The sequence below is a fragment of the Pseudorca crassidens genome, chromosome 3 (genome assembly GCF_039906515.1).
Source record: "Pseudorca crassidens isolate mPseCra1 chromosome 3, mPseCra1.hap1, whole genome shotgun sequence".
In the NCBI taxonomy this organism is placed as follows: Eukaryota; Metazoa; Chordata; class Mammalia; order Artiodactyla; family Delphinidae; genus Pseudorca; species Pseudorca crassidens.
The window spans coordinates 91,940,459-91,962,244 of record NC_090298.1 but is presented as its reverse complement, the minus strand read 5'-3'; the positions used below and the strand labels follow the sequence as shown (position 1 = coordinate 91,962,244).

General features: G+C 38.5%; 1 protein-coding gene across 19 annotated transcripts in view; it reads left to right on the top strand.

The window, feature by feature from the left end:
* The window catches only part of APC (APC regulator of WNT signaling pathway), a 139,394-nt gene that overhangs the window by 88,184 nt on the left and 29,424 nt on the right, over nucleotides 1-21,786 (top strand). For 17 of the 19 annotated variants that reach the window (XM_067731435.1, XM_067731432.1, XM_067731439.1 and 14 more), the window contains one exon: nucleotides 10,906-11,010. The exons of the other annotated variants lie outside the window; for them this stretch is intronic. In XM_067731435.1, the coding sequence (XP_067587536.1) occupies nucleotides 10,906-11,010 (105 nt within the window). The remainder of the gene's footprint in view (nucleotides 1-10,905; nucleotides 11,011-21,786) is intronic. 19 annotated transcript variants of the gene reach the window in all.

Sequence of the window (21,786 nt, the reverse complement as noted above, 5' to 3'; positions counted from 1 at the left end):
GCACAGGCTCCGGACGCACAGGCTCAGCAGCCATGGTTCACAGGCCCAGCCGCTCTGCAGCATGTGGGATCTTCCCGGACCAGGGCACGAACCCATGTCCCCTGCATAGGCAGGTGGACTCTCAACCACTGTGCCACCAGGGAAGCCCTCATTGTAGTTTTGATTTGCATTTCTTTAATAATTAGTGATGTTGAGCAGCATTTCATGTACTTCTTGGCCATCTGTATGTCTTCTTTGGAGAAATGTCTATTTAGGTCTTCTGCCCATTTTTGGATTGGGTTGTTTGTTTTTTTTAATATTGAGCTGCATGAGCTGTTTATATATTTTGGAGATTAATCCTTTGTCCATTGATTTGTTTGCAAATATTTTCTCCCACTCTGAGGGTTGTCCTTTTGTCTTGTTTATGGTTTCCTTTGCTGTGCAAAAGGTTTTAAGTTTCATTAGGTCCCATTTGTTTATTTTTATTTTTATTTCCATTACTCTAGGAGGTGGATCAAAAAAGATCTTGCTGTGATTTATGTCAAAGAGTGTTCTTCCTATGTTTTCCTCTAAGAGTTTTATAGTGTCCGGTCTTACATTTAGGTCTCTAATCCATTTTGAGTTTATTTTTGTGTATGGTGTTAGGGAGCATTCTAATTTTATTCTTTTACATGTAGCTGTCCGGTTTTCCCAGCACCACTTATTGAAGAGACTGTCTTTTCTCCATTGTATATCCTTGCCTCCTTTGCCATAGATTAATGTACCATAGGTGCATGGGTTTATCTCTGCATTTTCTGTCTTGTTCCATTGATCTATATTTCTGTTTTTGTGCCAGTACCATATTGTCTTGATTACTGTAGCTTTGTAGTATAGTCTGAAGTCAGGGAGTCTGATTCCTCCAGCTCCATTTTTTTCCCTCAAGACTGCTTTGGCTATTCGGGGTCTTTTGTGTCTTCATAAAAATTTTAAGATGTTTTTGTTTTCGTTTTGTAAAAATTGCCATCGGTAATTTAATAGGGATTGCATTGAATCTGTAGATTGCTTTGGGTAGTATAGTTGTTCTCACAATATTGATTCTTCTAAGCCAAGAACATGGTATATCTCTCCATCTGTTGGTATCATCTTTAATTTCTTTCATCAGTGTCTTATAGTTTTCTGCATACAGGTCTTTTGTCTCTCTAGGTAGGTTTATTCCTAGGTATTTTATTCTTTTTCTTGCAGTGGTAAATGGGAGTGTTATCTTAATTTCACTTTCAGATTTTTCATCTTAGTGTATAGGAATGCAAGAGATTTCTGTGCATTAATTTTGTATCCTGCAGCTTTACCAAATTCATTGATTAGCTCTAGTAGTTTTCTGGTAGCATCTTTAAGATTCTCTATGTATAGTATCATGTCATCTGCAAACAGTGACAGCTTTAATTCTTCTTTTCCAATTTGTATTCCTTTTATTTTTCTTCTCTGATTGCCGTGGCTAGGACTTCTAAAACTAGGTTGAATAATAGTGGTGAGAGTGGACATCCTTGTCTTGTTCCTGATCTTAGAGGAAATGCTTTCAGTTTTTCACCATTGAGAACGATGTTGGCTGTGGGTTTGTCTTATACGGCCTTTATTATGTTGAGGTAGGTTCCCTCTATGCCAACTTCCTGGAGAGTTTTTATCATAAATGGGTGTTGAATTTTGTCAAAAGCTTTTTCTGCATCTATTGAGATGATCATATGGTTTTTATTTTTTAATTTGTTAACATGGTGTGTCACATTGATTGATTTGCATATATTGAAGAATCCTTGCATCCCTGGGATAAATCCCTTTGATCCACTTGATCATGGTGTACGATCTTTTTAATGTGTTGTTGGATTCTGTTTGCTAGTATTTTGTTGAGGATTTTTGCATCTATATTCATTGGTGATATTAGTCTGTAATTTTCTTTTTTTGTAGTATCTTTGTCTGGTTTTGGTATGAGGGTGATGATGGCCTCATAGAATGAGTTTGGGAGTGTTCCTTCCTCTGCAATCTTTTGGAAGAGTTTGAGAAGGATGGGTGTTAGCTATTCTCTAAATGTTTGATAGAATTCACCTGTGAAGCCATCTGGTATTAGACTTTTGTTTGTTGGAAGCTTTCTAGTCAGAGTTTCAATTTCATTACTGGTGATTGGTCTGTTCATATTTTCTACTTCTTTCTGGTTCAGTCTTGGAAGGATATACCTTTCTAAGAATTTGTCCATTTCTTCCAGGTTGTCCATTTTATTGGCCTATATAGAGTTGTCTGCAGTAGTCTCTTAGGATGCTTTGTATTTCTGTGGTGTCTGTTGTAACTTCTCCTTTTTCATTTCAAATTTTATTGATTTGAGTCCTCTCCCTCTTTTTCTTGATGAGTCTGGCTAATGGTTTATCAATTTTGTTTATCTTCTCAAAGAACCAGCTTTTAGTTTTATTGATCTTTGCTATTGTTTTCTTTGTTTCTATTTCATTTATTTCTGCTCTGCTCTTTTTGATTTCTTTCCTTCTGCTAACTTTGGGTTTTGTTTGTTCTTCTTTCTCTAGTTCCTTTAGGTGTAAGGTTAGATTGTATATATCAGATTTTTCTTGTTTCTTGAGGTAGGCTTGTATAGCTATAAACTTCCCTCTTAGAACTGCTTTTGCTGCATCCCATAGGTTTTGGATCATCGTGTTTTCATTGTCATTTGTCTCTAGGTATTTTTTTATTTCCTCTTTAATTTCTTCAGTGATCTCTTGGTTATTTAGTAACGTATTGTTTAGCCTCCATGTGTTTGTTTTTTTATGTTTTTTCCCCTGTAATTGATTTCTAATCTCATAGCACTGTGGTCAGAAAAGATGCTTGATATGATTTTAATTTTCTTAAATTTACTGAGGCTTAATTTGTGACCCAAGAATGTTCCGTGTGCACTTGGGAAGAAAGTGTAATCTGCTGTTTTTGGATGGAATCTCCTATAAATATCAATTAAATCTATCTGGTCTGTTGTGTCAGTTAAAGCTCATGTTTCCTTATTAATTTTCTGTTTGGATGATCTGTTCATCATTGTAGGTGAGGTGTTAAAAGTCCCCCACTATTATTGTGTTACTGTTGATTTCCTCTTTTATAGCTGTTAGCAGTTAGTTGCCTTATGTATTGAGGTGCTTCTATGTTGGGTGCATATATATTCATAATTGTTATATCTTCTTCTTCTTGGATTGATCCCTTGATCATTATGTAGTGTCCTTCCTTGTCTTTTGTAACATTCTTTATTTTAAAGTCTATTTTATCTGATATGAGTATAGCTACTCCAGCTTTCTTTTGATTTCCATTTGCATGGAATATCTTTTTCCAGCCCCTCACTTGCCATCAGTATGTGTCTTAGGTCTGAAGTGGGTCCCTTGTAGACAGCATATATATGGGTTTTGTTTTTGTATACATTCAGCGAGCCTGTCTTTGGTTGGAGCATTTAATCCATTCACGTTTAAGGTAATTATCGATATGTATGTTCCTGTGACCATTTTCTTAATTGTTTTGGGTTTGTTTTTGTAGGTCCTTTACTTCTCTTGTGTTTCCCACTTAGAGAAGTTCCTTTAGCATTTGTTGTAGAGCTGGTTTGGTGGTGCTGAATTCTTAGCTTTTGCTTGCCTGTAAAGCTTTTGATTTCTCCATCGAGTCTGAATGAGATCCTTGCTGGGTAGAGTAACCTTGGTTTTAGGTTCTTCCCTTTCATCACTTTAAGTATATCATGCCACTCCCTTCTGGCTTGTAGACTTTCTGCTGAGAAATCAGCTGTTAACCTTATGGGAGTTCCCTTGTATGTTATTTGTTGTTTTTCCCTTGCTGCTTTCAATAATTTTTCTTGGTCTTTAATTTTTGCCAATTTGATTACTATGTGTCTCGGCGTGTTTCTCCTTGGGTTTATCCTATATGGGACTCTCTGCACTTCCTGGACTTGGGTGGCTATTTCCTTTCCCATGTTAGGGAAGTTTCGACTATGATCTCTTCAAATATTTTTTCAGGTCCTTTCTCTCTCTCTTCTTCTGGGACCCCTACAATGCTAATGTTGTTATGTTTAATGTTGTCCCAGAGGTCTCTTAGGCTGTCTTCATTTCTTTTCATTCTTTTTTCTTTATTGTGTTCTGCAGCAGTGAATTCCACCATTCTGTCTTCCAGGTCACTTGTCTGCTTTTCTGCCTCAGTTATTCTGCTATTGATTCCTTTTAGTGTGTTTTTCATTTCAATTATTGTATTGTTCATCTCTGTTTGTTTGTTCTTTAATTCTTCTAGGTCTTTGTTAAACATTTCTTGCATCTTCTCGACCTTTGCCTCCATTCTTTTTCCGAGGTCCTGGATCATCTTCACTATCATTATTCTCAATTCTTTTTCTGGAAGGTTGCCTATCTCCACTTCATTTAGTTGTTTTTCTGGTGTTTTATCTTGTTCCTTCATCTGGTACATAGCCCCTTTGCCTTTTCATCTTGTCTATCTTTCTGTGGATGTGGTTTTTGTTCCACAGGCTGCAGAATTGTAGTTCTTCTTGCTTCTGCTGTCTGCCCTCTGGTGGTTGAGGCTATCTAAGAGGCTTGTGCAGCTGTGTTTTTTTTTTCCTTGATCAAACTTAACTACACTCTATTTTTTAAATTGTTTTTAAAGAGACAGCTTTTGTTTTTATTGAGCAGCACTGTGGGGTTTTTTTAAATTTATTTATTCATTCATTTTTGGCTGCATTGGGTCTTTGTTGCTGCATGCGGGCTTTCTCTAGCTGCGGCGAGCAGGGGCTACTCTTTGTTGTGGTGCATCAGCTTCTCATTGCAGTGGCTTCTCTTGTTGTGGAGCACGGGGTCTAGGTGCACGGGCTTCAGTAGTTGTGGCTCGCAAGCTCTAGAGCACAGGCTCAGTAGTTGTGGCTTGTGGGCTTAGTTCCGTGGCATGTGGGATCTTCCCGGATCAGGACTCGAACCCCTGTCCCCTGTGTTGACAGGCGGATTCTTTACCACTGTGCCACCAGAGAAGCCCTGTAATTTCTTTTTTGATATTTTATGCTTTGAGCTTTTGCTTCTTTCTAGCTTATTTAGTTATAGTTAGTTTTTATTCCCACCATCTTTCTTTTTTTTTCAGTACGCGGGCCTCTCACTGTTGTGGCCTCTCCCGCTGTGGAGCACAGGCTCTGGACGCGCAGGCTCAGTGGCCATAGCTCACGGGTCTAGCCGCTCCGCGGCATGTGGGATCCTCCTGGACTGGGGCACGAACCCGTGTCCCCTGCATTGGCAGGCAGACTCTCAACCACTGCGCCACCAGGGAAGCCCTCCACATCTTTCTTATATTCTGATTATTGCTATTTGGCTGCATCAGCAGGGTTTTTTTTCTATTTCTAGATCAATATTCACATTTTTTCTATTTGATTGACTCCTTTATGTGTATGAAACAGCCCTCCTTAATTCCATTTAATGCTCTTCACCTTGAATTTTATTTTGTTTGCTATTAGTATTACTGCACTGGCCTTCTTTCTTTCATCATTTGCTTGGTGTAACATATTCCCTGTCTGTATATTTCCAAATTTTACCAACTTTCTGGCCTCTGAAAATTCCTTAAAAAAATTGTCATTTGTTAATAACAATTCATTTTCCAGCACAATTATAAGGTTATGGCAGATTGGGGGCTTGTTTGTGTTTTTTGTATTCAGATTTTTATTTAGATCATTGGATTTGGGGCTGACTGTCTACCACTGTGACCTAATCTAATTCTTGTTTCTTTTTGTTATAATAATGGTCATATCATTCATAGTCTAAAATGTTTACATTTATTCAGTGAATGAAAACTAAAAGAAGGTGCTGTGTCTTATTCGAGAAAGAAAACTCTAATATTGCTGTTTCATGTTTCTTTATTCCATTATTATCATTTTTCTAATATAGATCAGAGAGAGAAGCTTGAAAATAGAGAAAACTGGGAATCAGATACTCATAAATTAGGTCACATACAGTGAAGACAAGAAAAGATGTCTGCTAAATAATTTCTCTACCGTGAAGCATCTTATTATTTTTTTTTTTTTTTCGGTACGGGGGCCTCTCACTGTTGTGGCTTCTCCCGTTGCGGAGCACAGGCTCTGGACACGCAGGCTCAGCGGCCATGGCTCACGGGCCTAGCCGCTCCGCGGCATATGGGATCCTCCCGGACCGGGGCACGAACCCGCGTCCCCTGCATCAGCAGGTGGACTCTCTACCACTGCACCACCAGGGAAGCCCCTGAAGCATCTTATAACACTGTCTTTGCCCTACCTGCTGACAACTCTGGTTTAGGGTCTAGATGTGGAACATAATTCAGATGATGTAATTATTACACATGATTCAAATCTCAAAAGTTCCAAAAGGATATGTGAGGCAACCAGTGCTGCCACTTTCTTATGTATCATTTCAGACAGGTTTTTTACTGGCAAACTCGTACATTTGGGGGTGGGGGGTGCTCAGAAGGGTGCAAACTGTGAGGTAAATTATGGCATGGTTTAACAATCTCTAGAAAATAGCCAGTGAGAAATATTTATTAAAATCCCATGCAGAGTACTCTTACAACCCATTAATAAGGAGACAACCACACTTACAAATGAGCAAAAGATTTGAATACACGTTTCACCAGAAAAATATATAGGAATGGCTAGTAAACACATGAAAATGTGCTAAACATCATTAGTCACTAGGGAAATGCAAGTTAAAACCACAATGAGATACCACTTCACACTCATTAGGGTGGCTGTAATCATAAAGAAAACAGTAAGCTTTGGCAGAGTTATGGATAAATAGAAGCCGTCATACATTGCTGCTGAGAATCTAAAATGGTTTGGCCACTTGAAAAGTGTGGCAGTCACCTGAAGTATTAAACGTACCATTATCGTATGACACAGCAATTCCACTTCTAGGTATCTATCTAAGAGAAATGGAAACATGTCCACACAGAGACTTTCACTTGAATGTTCATGGCAGTATTATTCACAATAGCCCCAAAGTAGAAAAATGCAAATGTGTATCAATTGGTGAATTAATAAACAAAATATGGTATACCCTTACAATGGAATACTGTTTGGCAATAAAAAGGAACAAATTGATGACACATACTCTAACAGAGATGAACCTCAAAAACATTTTACTAAATAAAAGTAGCTAGACACATAAGTCCACATATTCCGCTTATAATTAATGTACAGAAAAGACAAATTCATAAAGACAAAGTAGATTTATATTTACCTGAGGCTGTGGGTGGGAATTGGGATTAACTATAAAGGGTTCTTTTAGAACACAAGGGATCTTTTTAGAGTGATGAAAATGTTCTAAAACTGGAGTATTGTGATGCTTGGTAAGTTTATTAAAAATCATTGAGCCGTACACTTAAAGTGGGCCAATTCTGAGATATGAAAATACCTCAACAAAATTGTTTTGTTTTTTTAATTTTTTTAGTCCTAGGATAGAAAACTGGGGAAGGTGTCCAGCAACTATGGGAATAAGGAAACTAGATAGGATTATTCTTTCAAAGGAATCAGAAACAATCTCTTTGTTCTCAGTGTTAGCAGTAGTTTTAGATAGTGATCAAAGAACACAGACAGGCCTGTAGCCTAGGATCAGTGAAAGAATAAAGGGAAGTAAATAAGTAAAGAAAACTAAAGATAGTAAGTGTTAAATATTACTTTGTGCTCTAGAGTCAGAATGCTTGGGTTGTGATCCCAGCTCTGGCTCTGCCATTTACTAGGTATGTGACCTAAAGCCAGGTACTTATCATCTGTGCCTCCTCAGTTTCTTCATCTGTAAAATGGGGATAATAATAGTACGTGCTTCATAGAGTTGATGTAAGGATTAAATAAATCAATAGGTGCCAAGTGATCAGTGCATAACAAACATTAGATTTTTTTTTTTAACTTCATTATTTTCATCATTATCACCATCATCACTTGGGCCTGGCAGTCCTGCAGGCCTACTGTGTTTCTCTGGATCCGCCCTTCTCTCTCTACTGGAAATGACTATTTCTGATGTCTGCTAATCTTTGTCCTTCTAATAATTTCATCTCCTCCTTCACAGAGAAAACAGTAGCTATCGTCAGAGCTCTCTCTCCTTCCTACCAGGAAGCATTCTGCCTTCCTTCCTGTGCTTTGGATTTTCAGTTCCTGCCTTCTCAGGAACTTTGTACTCTTACCTCGTTTCTGTCACATGTTTATCTTCTTTCTCTTCTGTAGCATCTTTTCATTGGAATTTAAACATGCTCGAGTCTTATCTTTAAAAATAGAAAATGAACCTTCCTCAATTCCACCTCTCCCTGCAACTGTTCTTCATCTGTCCCCTTCCCGTCCTCATTGTCTTTTCCTAATCTTCACTCCAAAGGTGTTTCTAGACTCCAAGTCTGTATTTCCTCCCCACCATTCACACACACCAGTCTAGTCTCTATTCTCATAGTTTCACTGAAATGGATCATTGATAACTTCCATATTGCCAATTAAATTGACATTTTCAGTCTTCATCTTGATACTTTCCACATTACTGAACACTGTTGCTTGAAATATTACACTCTTGGCATCTTTTTTGGTTCATACGCATTCCTTAAGACAAATTTCTCTTTTCTCTTTATTTTTTCTCCCTCCCTGAGACCATCTTATTTATACTTAGGGCTTTACTCACCAGCTGTATGCTTTTGGCTCTCAAATTCATTTTTCTAGCCCTGAGCTCCAGACTCCTAAATCTGTGTACCTGCTCTGCATCTCTACTTAGTTGTCTTAAAGGCACTTTAAATCCAACATATCCAAAGCATAATTAATGATCTTCTCCTCCTAAGTCCTCCTTATGAGCCCCACATCCTCCAAAATACCCTCATTCTCCTTTAGTATTACCTACCTCTGTGAATGATACCATCATTATTCAGTCGTGTGAGCTAAGGAACACAGGAGTAATTCTTGACACCAGACCTCTTCCTCCACTCGCCATATCCAATCTATCATGTAGTCTTTCAGATTTACCTCTGTCTCCACTGCCTTTATCTGCATCACTGCTTCCCTAGGTGTAAAGTACCATTATCTAATACCTACTTTAATACATAGTCTCCAAACTTGTCTCTTCTCTTTCCTACCTACTTAGACCATTTTAAATTTGACTTTAAAAACTCAAAATACACGCACCTTTTCCTGTTAGTATTGCTGGTATTAGTTATGTGAGGGCAAGAGTGCCATCTGAGAATCACACTAAATTCAGTAAAATCAGTAAGTTTTTTGGTTTTGTTTTTGTTTTTACCATCTTTCTGTTCTACTCTTCACACTATAGTTCTTTGATGTTCTAGAGCAAGCCATGTTTCCTCCCAGCCCAGTTTCTTTGCATATGGTCTTCTGTTTACCTAAAACCTTCACCTTCTATCCCCATCCCATTTCCTAGAACTCCTGTTGTATTTAGATGTCAGTTCAGACAACGCTTCCTAAGGGAGCTCTTCCCCCCAAGTCCCCACAACGTATGGCATCCCTCTGGTGTATATCCTTACAGCACCCTGTACCCTTCCTCAGAGTACTTGTCAAAGTTTTAACTCTATTGTCATTTCTCTCATTATTTGATAGCATCCCTGACTAGACTGAAGCTTGAAGAGTGTGTTGAGCAGTGTCTGGTTTTGCCAACGCTGTGTTCCCCAGCATCTAGTGAAAGTAACCAACATGGCAGATACTCAGTACTCTTATATTGACGTCTTCAATTATGTTAGTGTCAAATCTTAGTGGATTTAGTGGGTTTTGTTTTGTTTTGTTTTGCGGTACGTGGGCCTCTCACTGTTGTGGCCTCTCCCGTTGTGGAGCACAGGCTCCGGACACGCAGGCTCAGCGGCCATGGCTCACGGGCCTAGCTGCTCCGCGGCATGTGGGATCTTCCCGGACCGGAGCACGAACCCGTGTCCCCTGCATCGGCAGGCGGACTCTCAACCACTGTGCCACCAGGGAAGCCCGATTTAGTGGTTTTTGATTCATTTTGTCTCTAGATTGATTTTGTATTCTCTACTTTTGTTGATTTTGTTGAATTTCTTAGTGTAATTTTCCCATGGTGATATTTTTTCTTCTGCTTCTGAATTATCGAGACTACCTCTCTTTTGCCTATATATAACTTACACTAGTTTATTGATGGAAATATTGGTAAATTATTAAGTCACATCTTAAATGGTCTAGGAAAGCTTTATGTTTAAAGAAATTCTAGTGGAAGCCATTTTGCAATACAGTTTTCCACTATTATGTCAGATTTTTTAAAGTGTAATTTTTATTTTTGCGTTATCATTTTCCTAGGGCAGGCACATTTGTGATTGTTTCTATAAAAGATAATGGAAAAGTTATTTTATTTCTTTGATTCTACGGTGATATTTTTTTCAAAGTGACTGCTTTTACTGGATATAATCTGTCACTTTCATTTTACATAGCAGATGGTGGCTACATTAGAAAAAAGGTTTTTGGTCTTTTTCAGATCAGAATCTTAAGAATTTATCTGTTGGTTTCATATGACTTTTATTAGGAGAAGATGTATTTATATATTCTGTGTATAAACATAGTTATACAGAAGGTGTTTTTAAGCTTAGATTAATAGTTTAACTTATATTTGCAGCTCTAGTAAACGCCAGAGCCATGTGACCTTGCGGAAAAGACAGTTATTTGTTCTAGTTGGGTTATATCCCTGATAGTGATGTGAGCACAGCTGGTGGAGGATGGTGTTTCTGTGAGTCTCAGAAAATCCTTTGTCTTGTGTGGCTCTAATGCTCGAGGGACACACTTCACTTTCCTTTTACCGAAATAGTCGACAGTCAACCCTGCTGGAGCTGATGAAGTATAAAGTGCAGTTCCATGCTTTTGTAAACCTGTATAATTGAGGCATTCAAAGCTTTAAAGCAAGAACGAAGGAAAGCTCTGGGCTAAGAAAGCATACACCATTTTTGTATGTAATGATGTTAACTCCGTATTAACAGAGGTCATCTCAGAGCAAGCATGAAGCCGGCTCACATGAAGCTGAGCGACAGAATGAAAGTCAAGGAGTGGCAGAAATCAACATGGCAACTTCGGGTAGTGGTCAGGTAAATAAATTTTTTTCTTAATTTTTTTTCTAATTATTTAAATATTTAAAAAGGAATACAGAGTGAGATGATTCTCAGAAAGATCTATAAATCTTATCTACTTTCTTAGTCTTGAATGGATATCTCCAGAAGAATTCGGTACCAAAATTCTATGTCATTTTTCTTTATTATATCTAACAATAATGCTTTCAAAATTTCTAAGTATATTTTATAGCTCTAAATTGTATGTCTCTGTTTTAGCCTGAAGTGATTTGCGTGAGAAGAATTTTTTTGAAAAATAAATACTAAGCTGCATTTTGGTCATATGTGATTTGACCTAGTTATTATTGCTTGTATTTGAATAGGTTTGCTCTTTCTCTGTGGCATTCTTTGCAAAGACATTTTTATGTTTTTAAAAAATGGCCATAAGAACTTATAGTTCTTGTTTTATGTTGCACTTCAAGGTTACATAAATCTAGAAATTTAAATCCTATCACTGAAAAAGATGATTCTAATGCTCATACAGAGTAGAAATATAGCCTAATGATGTTTACTATTTTCATCTTTAGCAAAACTATAGACGTCAATTTTTTTTTTTTAATGTAGAACTATTATCTTGTTACGTTGCCATCAGTCTTCTATTAGAGTTTTATTGGAATGCATCCTACTATGACAGTATTTTTCTTTGGAGTGTTCTGTATTCTCCACATTTTTTCAATGAATATTTTATGTTGTAAATGAATCATTTTTTTAAATACAATTTCACTAAGTTAATTTTAAGGAAATTTTCTTACTGTTGATATAAAATATTCCCTTAGTGTCTGTAGGTTACTTTTAATGATACTAGTTATTTTAAAAGAGCCTGCTTCTATTAGTTCATTGAAATTTAAAGCTTAAAATGTCTCATACTTGAGTACTTAAATTTATTTTACTGAGTTAAAACAAAAAGATACTTCATTTTAGTATTACTGGTGAGCACTGTAGTGGAGAAAACTCTATAGATGGCAAATTAGGGAAATTATATTTAAATAGCACATTTGGGTTATTTCTTTGTGTATTGTTTAGGGAATTCTTTGGGAACAATATGTGTTCCTACAATTACATAGAAAAAAGAAAAGTTCTGTCTTTTTGATAGAAAAAAAATTGTTTGCTTAGGATTAGACCCACTATTAGTGCTTTGGGTCGTATTCCAATTATTATATACTTTAACGCCTCACCTATCCAATAAGCTGGATATTCATTAAAAAAAGAGATCGAATCCCTATCACACTGCTTACATCAAAATTAATTCTAAGTAGATTAGATTTGATGTCAAAAATGAAAACTATAAAAATACTAAAAGATAAGAAGAAAATGAGGGTAGAATTTTTATAATCATGAAGTGGGTAGGAAACCATAAGAGAAAGGAACAGTAGGTTTTATATAAAAATGTAAAACTTCAATATGCCATAAAATCATAGCAAAGTTACAAGATCAAATTAATGATGCTACAGCTACTCCCAGATCCTAATGTAAGATGAGTGGTATACATCTGTGGGACTGTGATTCAGTTATGCCAAGATTCCTTTAACCTGTCTTAGTAGGGTCTACCCATATGACAGCTGCTTGAGGTTTGTTCATTTGCTTTGTTTTATTATTTGCTCCAGAGACAAAAACCATTGACACTAATGAAAACTGAAAATAATCTTTTTGACTCTCAGGGTCACAGTAGCATGATCTATCAAAGCTCCTTTCCTGGTGCCCTTATCTCTACCACTTTGTGGAAATTCATTCTACCTCACCTGGTTTCCTCCCCACATCCACTCTGCCGGAATGATCTTTACATGAGTAAATCACCCTCTTTGTAAAATCCTTTGTTGGCGTCCCTTGGTTCTTAGAATAAGGTAACCCTTTATTATGACCTGTATAATCTGGCTCCTTCCCAGCGTGTTAGCTTTATGTCACACTTTGCTCTCAGCACTTCTGCTGCGCTGAGCTTTCAGGACCTCACCTTTCCTGGGCTTTCTCCTCTGCAGCCTGTGCACCGTCTGTTCCTGTTCCATGTAGTGCTCTTCTCATCCCACTTCACTCAGTTAACATCGGTTTATATGTGTCTGAGCTTAAGCATGACTTTCTCAAGAGGCTTGAACTGTTCACATCCCATTATTAAAGGCTGTCCTAGCTTGTTCTTCTCCTTTGCAGACCACATTTGCAGTTTTATGTTTATTTCTGTGATTATTTCTCTTTTCCCCAGTAGACTGTAAGCTCCAGAAGGGCAAAGATCCTTCCCAGTTTTATCCATTTTTATATCCCCACAATCCCTGATAAATAGTAGATAACAACAATAAATACATGTAGGTTGGAAGGAATGACTAACATCCCTTCTAGAAATAAGGTTTCTTGACCTGTGATTAATCTCCGCTAGAAGCTAAATGAAAAGAGAAAGCTAAAAGTAAATTATACAGATCAGATCCCTGTTTGCTTAGTATATAACTGTGTGTGTAATTCATTTATGAATTGATCCTCAGCTTTTCTGTTTAATGTTTAGAACCAGATCTCCAGTGATATAACCAGTAAGTAGTAATGAACTTCAACAAAGAGTGGGAAAGAGAGAAAATGGTAGGAGGACCTTTTTTGCTGCTAGTAATGTGTTTTTAAACATTTTATTATGGAAAATTTCAAATATATACAGAGGCAGATAGAATAATATAGTAATCTACATGTACCCTATCTACTTGCCCTCCCATTTTATTTTTGGAAAAGATCCCAGACATCATTTATTGCATAAATACTTCACTGTGTGTTTCCAAAAGATAAGAACACATTTTGGGGGGACTTCCCTGGTGGTGCAGTGGTTAAGATTCTGTGTTCCCAGCGCGAGGGGCTTGGGTTCAATCCCTGGTCAGGGAACTGGATCCCACATGCATGCCACAACTAAGGAGCCCGTGTGCTGCAACGAAGACCTGGCACAACCAAATACATTTTTTTAAAAAAGGAATACTTTTTTTTAATTGAAGTATGGTTGATTTACAATATTGTTAGTTCCAGGTGCACAGCAAAGTGATTCAGTTATACATATATTTTTTTCCAATTCTTTTCCCTTATAGGTTATTACAAGAAGTTGAATATAGTTCCCTGTGCTATACAGTAAATTCTTGTTGTTTATCTAATTTTTATATGTGGAGGTGTGTATCTGTTAATCCCATACTCCTGTTTCATCCCTCCCTCCCTTTCCCCTTTGGTAACCATAAGTTTGTTTTCTGTGTAGAAGATTACTTTTTTTAAAATTGAAGTATAGCTGATTTACATTAGTTAGTTTCAACTATACAGCAAAGTGATTCAGTAATTTTTTTTTCAGATTATTTGTATCTGTTAATCCCATACCATTAATCTGTCCTTTTCTCCTTCCCCTGTGATAACCATAAGTTTGTTTTCTGCGTCTATGAGTCTGTTTCTGTTTTGTATATAGATTCATTTGTATTATTTTTTAGATTCCCCCATATAAGTGATATCATATAATATTTGTCTTTCTCTGTCTGACTTGCCTAACTTAGTATGATATTCTCTAGGTCCATCCATGTTGCTGCAGGTGGCAGTATTTCATTCTTTTTTGTGGCTGAATAAAATTCCATTGTATCTTCTTAAACTGATCATCTGTTGATGGGCACTTGGGTCGTTTCCATGTCTTGGCTATTGTAAACAGTGCTGCTGTGAACATTGGGGTGTATGTATCTTTTTGAATTAGAGTTTTCCTCTTTTCTGGATTTATGCCCAGGAGTGAGATTGCTGGATCATATGGTAGCTCTATTTTTAGCTTTTTAAGGAACCTCCATACTGTTTTTCACAGTGGCAGTACCAATTAACATTCCCACTAACAGTGTAGGAGGGCTCCCTTTTCTCCACATTCTTTCCAGACTTTTTAATGATGGCCATTCTGACCGGTGTGAGGTGATACCTCATTGTGGTTTTGATTTGCATTTCTCTAATAATTAGCAATGTTGATCATCTTTTCATGTGCTTGTTGGTCATCTGTATGTCTTCTTTGGAGGAATGTCTGTTTAGGTCTTCTGTCCATCTTTTGATTGGGTTGTCTGTTTTTTTGATATTAAGTTGTATGAGTTGTTTGTACATTTTGGATATTAACCGTTTGTCAGTCGCATCATTTGTGCATATATTTTCTCCCAGTCCGTAGGTTGTCTTTGTTTTGTTGATGGGTTTTTTGTTTTTTGGTTTTTCTTTGCTGTGTGAAAGCTTTTACGTTTGATTAGGTCCCATTTGATTATTTTTGCTTTTATTTCTTTTGCCTTGGGAGACTGATCTAAGAAAATATTGCTATAATTTATGTCTGAGAATGTTTGCCTATGTCTTCTTCTAGGAGTTTTATGGTGTCATGTCTTGTATTTAGGTCTTTAAACCAATTTGAGTTTATGGTGTGATGGAGTGTTCTAACTTCTTTGATTTACATGTAGCTGTCCAGCTTTCTGAACACCACTTGATGAAGAGACTGTCTTTTCTCCATTGTGTATTCTTGCCTCCTTTGTCGAAGATTAATTGACCGTAGGTGTGTGGGTTTATTTCTGGGCTCTTTATTTTGTTCTGTTGGTCTATATGTCTGTTTTTGTGCAAACACCATACTGTTTTGATTACTGTAGCTTTGTAGTATTGTCTGAAGTCCCAAAGCAGTCTACAAGATTTAATGCAATTCCTATCAAAATGCCCATGACATTTTTCACAGAACTAGAACAAATAATACTAAAATTTATATGGAACCACAAAAGACTTTTGTGCTAAATTGCTAAAGCAGAATTGCTTTAGCAATCTTGAATTGCTAAAGCAATCCTGGGGAAAAAGGACAAAGAACAGTTTTTTAAAATACATAACTATAGTTATGTATTTTTGCTAAAGCAAAATTGCTAAAGCAATCCTGGGGAAATTGCTAAAGCAATTGCTAAAGCAATCCTGGGGAAAAAGGACAAAGAACAGTTTTTTAAAATACATAACTATAGTGCCATTATTACACTGCCAAAGAAATTAACAGTAATTCCTTAGTAGCATCAGATATCTAGTCAGTATTCAAATTTGCAATTGTTTCATGAATGTCATAATTTTTCAGTTTATTTGACTTGGGCCAGATAAGGTTCGTGCACAGAGATTGGTTAATATGTCTTTGAAGCCTCTTTTAATCTATAGGTTTCCTCTTTGTCTCTCAGTTTTTTGCTATGTTTGTTGACTAACCAAAGTTATTTGTTTTCTAGTGTTTTCCATAGTCTGGATTTTGCTGATAACATCTCCATGGTGAAGTTTGACATGATCCTCTATCTTCTGTATTTCCTATAAATTGGTATTTAGATCTAGAGATGTGATCGGATTTGGTTTCAAGGCCCCCCCCCCCACTTTTTTTTGGACAAGACTTTTTCATAGATGGCATTGTGGTCTTCCATCAGGAAGCACAAAATGTCTGGTTGTCTCTATTTTGTGGTATTAACAGCCATTGATACTTAATGCCTAGCTCCATTAATTCATTAGGGGTTACAGAATTAGCTGTAGTATTTCTGTATAGAGAAACATCTCCTTATCTACTGTTTGACTACTTCCAGATACAGTTTGTATGAAAAAAGGCAAGGCAAGGGGAGTGGTTGCTTCTTCCCCCTCTTATGTCAGATTTCATGGTGAGTTGGAGACTGTTGCTACCTTTATGGTGAACCCCTTTGAGTCACTTTGTAAAGTGAGCAAGCAGAGGATAGAAGAGGGGTTCCAACCCAGCAAGTGTAATTGAAATTGACTGTATCCCAGTTGTGCTAATTTAACTGCCAGGCATAGTCCTTCTAGGGTCCCTCAGCAAACATTTGAGTGCCTGTAATGGCAATGGATATTTAAGGGTGAATAAAGGGGAATCAGAAGATAGATGCTTGATTCTAACATGTAGTGAAAAGGAATTGTATTTACTTGGAGGGGTCCCCTCCAGACAATTCATCTTATCCCCACCACCCTGCTCCTTAGCCCATTTTTCACTCTGCTGTTAACTTTCTCCCCCAGCCCTTTTACCTGAAAGATAATATAAAACTCATCACTGTTCAGGATCTGTTTACTAAGGATCTGCATTATGCCAAGGCTGTTCTGAACCCTCGGGTGTGGTGGTGGGCTAGGTAGATGCTACCTTGTCCTCAAGAAACTTATCATCTAGAAGTAAGACAAATGAGCATTTTCCACAAAGTGTGTTAAGTACTATGAAAGGGCAAGTACGTAGCGCTACAGCACTTAACCTAGTGTTAGGGTGATTTTCATCCTAGAGGAAGTTACAAATTAATTTATTCTGACACCGTAATAATGATTGGGTAAATTAGGTACAGTAGTCTAGGTGAAAGACGATGGTGGCCTGGGAGTTAGGGAAGAATTGATAGGTGTGAGAGAGTCATTTGGTCAGCAAATATCTGAGTATCTGAGAGGATTTAGAAACTATAATCCATAAGGGTTAGTGTCAGATGCGAGGGCTGAGGAGGAAGGAGAAGTCAGGAATGACTTCCAGGTTTTTGTCGTAGGCAGCTACAAGGATGGTGATGCATTTCAGTGCTAACACTAGATGAGGAACAAGTTTGTGAAGGAAAATAATCTAGTTTCAAAAATGTTAAGTTTCAAGATGTTCATTCTGAGACAATGAAGCAGAAATGTCAAGTAGGCTATTAGATAGTGGGTTTGGAATCAAAGGGAAGGGTGAAAAATGTGATAATTCAAGGTATGGGAGATTTTTATATCCCCTGTGATTATAGAACGAGAAGATGAAGACCTGGGCTAAAAAAATCCCAAAGCAAGGGAATAACATTGTTGTTCCAAAAGAGGAAATAGTTACCAATATCCACCATTGACTGTAAGGACTTGAAAATTTTCCTTTAGGTTTCACCAAGAAAAGAACTTCAGGGCTTCCCTGGTGGCGTAGTGGTTGAGAGTCCACCTGCCGATGCAGGGGACACGGGTTTGTGCCCCGGTCCGGGAAGATCCCACATGCCGCGGAGCGGCTGGGCCCGTGAGCCATGGCCGCTGAGCCTGCGCGTCCGGAGCCTGTGCTCCGCAACGGGAGAGGCCACAGCAGTGAGAGGCCCACGTACCGCAGAAAAAAACAAAAAAACAAAAACTTCAGTGCTGATCTTGGCAAGAGCCGTTTCATTGGCTTTCTTCTCTACCATGTGATATTGGAGTGAGTTGAGGTTTAAATTGGAAGGTTAAAAAGTAGAAGAGAGCAATTTTAGCTAACTCAAAAAGTCTGAGTGTGAACTGCCCAAGAGAGAAAAGGCCATTAATTGACACAGTAGAGATTTGAGAGAAAATTGAGAGATTATTTTTCTTTTTATAAAATAGGAGAGATAAGCATATTTGAATGGTAATGGGAAGGAGCCAGTAGAGAAAAAGATTGAAGGTCCAAAAGAGCAAAGAGAAATGGGGAGGGAAAGGATCCAGAGCACACATGAAGGGACGGGCCTCAGGTAGCAGAAGGGGTGCCTCTGAAGCAATAGCAGGAGAAGATGGAGATGGGTGTGGAGGCAGGTAATTTTGTCAGTTTGGTGGCAGCAAGTTTGAGGAAGTTTTGTCTGATGGCTTCTGTTTCTCTGTAATTAGAAGGTAAAATTATTTGTGGTAAAGGAGACATATCCAAAATAGCCACTGTGAGCAAAGAAGGGAGAGCTGACTTGGGAAACACAAGGATTACAGATGGAGGACTAAGGGCCCAGGTGTATTGGTGACCATAAATGTTATATGGGCAGTACCCTGGAGAATTGTGTGATATTCTCACATGCTCAAATTTCTCAAATACTGCTCAGCAGTCCATATTAGGGTGTAGAGAAAACAGGCAGTTGGATTCATCTACAATTGCAATGTTTCCAGGCAGGTGGGATGGAATAGCCATGGGGCAAAGATATTGAAAACTGACAAGAGAATTACGGAAGTGATGGACCACGAAAAATCTCAAGGTGGAGTATGTAGAGACATCCATGCACTGGACATTCCAATCATTTTAAAGACACTTTCTTGGGGAAGGTTAAAGGAGATTGCCAGAAGAATAGGTTTTCAGAGTTACCACAAGATAACTAAATGCATTATTCAGAGATAGTACATTTTAGGGTGATGGAAATGGTCTAGGATACAGCCATAGATGTCAGTGACTAAAATGGAGTAGAGGAGAAAAACATCACTGAAGATACCAGAGAACTGAGAGACCACGGTTTTGAATGAGGCGTAAGTTACCCAGAATGGTGGCAGTAATTGAAGTAGAAGGAGGCCAGTGACCCTTGTGCCAAAGTTGTTTAATGATTGAAGACAGTGATTGGGTGGTTAGTAGGTGATAGCACTGGGGAAAGGGAAAAGTGATTATAACACAAGGAGATTTGGGGCTATTACCGGAAGGTGGAGAAATAGTAGTTTCAAAGTGATGTTGAAGAGTGAGGAAAACATAGGCTTATGCTACCTCCTGACGCCAAAGTACATGGGATATTGGAGAGAGGGCTGCAGGGGGAGCTGGTGTCCAATAAGAGCTAGGTTTCAGTTAATGAAATGAAAGGAGCATTATGTGAAAAGTTGAGGAGGTGTGGGTATTTATGGAGCATGGAACCTAAATTTCACAAGGAAGTTTGGATAGGAAAGAAAATAGTAGGAAATAGTGTCTTACACACGTTGTAAGGCTGAGAGTGGGAAATGATATGTTTTTGGACTTATTATGTTTTTGAACACTGAGCAAGGCTGATTTAGTGGATGTAAAATATGGCTGATTTAATAGGTCTTGAGTTTGAGAGAGAGTTAATGACGCTCATTTCTTCAGAATTTAGTCATGATTTGGGTGGGAAATACTTCTTAGGAAGGTACCATTTCTTGCAGGTTACCATTTCTCTGGTTCCTCTGAAAGGTGTCGGTGCAGGCATAGCCATAATAAAAGGGCCCAGGAAAGATTCTCAGGGCTCAAGTTCTAGGCCTATAGGTAGTGTGGGTATGGGAATGTTCTCTTGGAATCTCCTTATAGGAAATGCATCTGGATTTCTAGCTAGAGAGTTTGGGAGAACAGAGCGGTGAGTGTCCCAAAATCAAGGAGCTGTATAGAAAGGTACGGAGACTAAAGCTTAAAGATGATTTGGTATCTACACTGAAAGGAATGTCCGGAACATTTTTTAGTGTGGACATGGGTTTTCCCTTGTTTCGTAGTTTAACCTCTTATTTATCTTTTGTTTCAAACAATGTGTTAATTATCTATTGCTGCTTGACAATTTTAGCAAAATCAGCAAACATTTATTGTTGTTTCTGTAGGTCAGGAAACCTGGTGCAGCTTAGCTGAGTGCCTCTGGTTCAGGGTCTCTCACAGGCTGCAGTCATGGTGTTAGCGGGGGCCGCAGTCATTTCAAGACTTGACTCGGGGAAGATGTGCTTCTAAGCTCACTCATATGGCTATTGGCAGGCCTCATGTCCTCAGGCTGTTGGCCAGTGATATCATGTCCTTGCCACCAGGGTCTCTACAAAGGGCATTTCACAACGTAGCATCTGGCCTCCCTCAGAGAGCACAAGAGAGGGTGCCGAGGATGGAAGCCACAGTCTTCGTAACCTTATCTTGGAAGTGACTTCTCATCACGTCTGCAGCAGTCTGTTCACTAGAAGCCATTCACTAAATCTAGCCCACAGTCAAAGGCAGGGAGATTACATAAGGGTGTGAATACCAGGAAACAAGGATCGTTAGGGATTGTGTTAGATCCTTACTACCAGAAACAGTAAAAATATTTAGGTATCCTCAAAGACGGTATGTTTGGAACTTCCCTGGTGGTGCAGTGGTTAAGAATCCACCTGCCAATGCAGGGGACACAGGTTTGAGGCCTGGTCCATGAAGATCCCACATGCCATGGAGCAACTAAGCCCGCACACCACAACTACTGAGCCTGCACTCTAGAGCCCGCGAGCCACAACAAAGACAAGCCACTGCAACGAGAAGCCTGTGCACCACAATGAAGAATAGCCCCTGCTAGCCACCACTAGAGAAAGCCCATGCGCATAGCAACGAAGACCCAACATGGCCAAAAATAAATAAATTGATTAATTAATTTTTTTAAAAAAAAGACAGTATGTTTGCTTCAGGATAAGGAGTCATTCCCCTTCTACTGTAGAACAAGAGAGGCCCCTTGCCTAAGTCTTCTTAAAAAGCCCCCTGACTATTCTCTTTACCTTGAGTCTTGGTCCCTCAACTCCATCTTCTTTATTGCAATCAGAATAAGCTCTTTATCTCCAAATCAATCAGTGAATCAGATTCTGTCTGTCTCTCTCTCTTTCTCTCCCTCTCTCCCTCTCTCCCTCTCCCTCTCCCTCTCTCTCTCTCCCTCCCTCTCTCTCTCTCTCTCCCTCTCTCTCTCTCTCCCCCCCCCCCCTCTCTCTCTCTCTCTCTCTCTCTCTCTCTCTCTCTCTCTCTCACACACACACACACACACACACACACACACGTTCTTTCTGACCTTTGCTTATGCTTCTGCCTCCTCTGGGCTGCCCTGTGGCTAACTCTCCTCCTTTTTATTATCTAAACTCTTCCTCGTAGTTTAAAATCAGATAGCACTTTACTCTGTACTCCCAAGACTGAGTATATGCCATTCCTGTGTGTGCATGTGGCCTCTGTCAAAGCACTTACTACTGTATATTTACATGTTGAGCAACCTGTCTAGAATCTGTGTGCGGTGAGGATGGGACTATCTTATTCACTTATATCCCTAGTGACTAGCACTGTACCGAGAAAGTAGCAAGAGCTCAGTAAATGTTTGTTGTTTGGTTGCATGTGAGTTGAAATACCATTATAGAAGCACC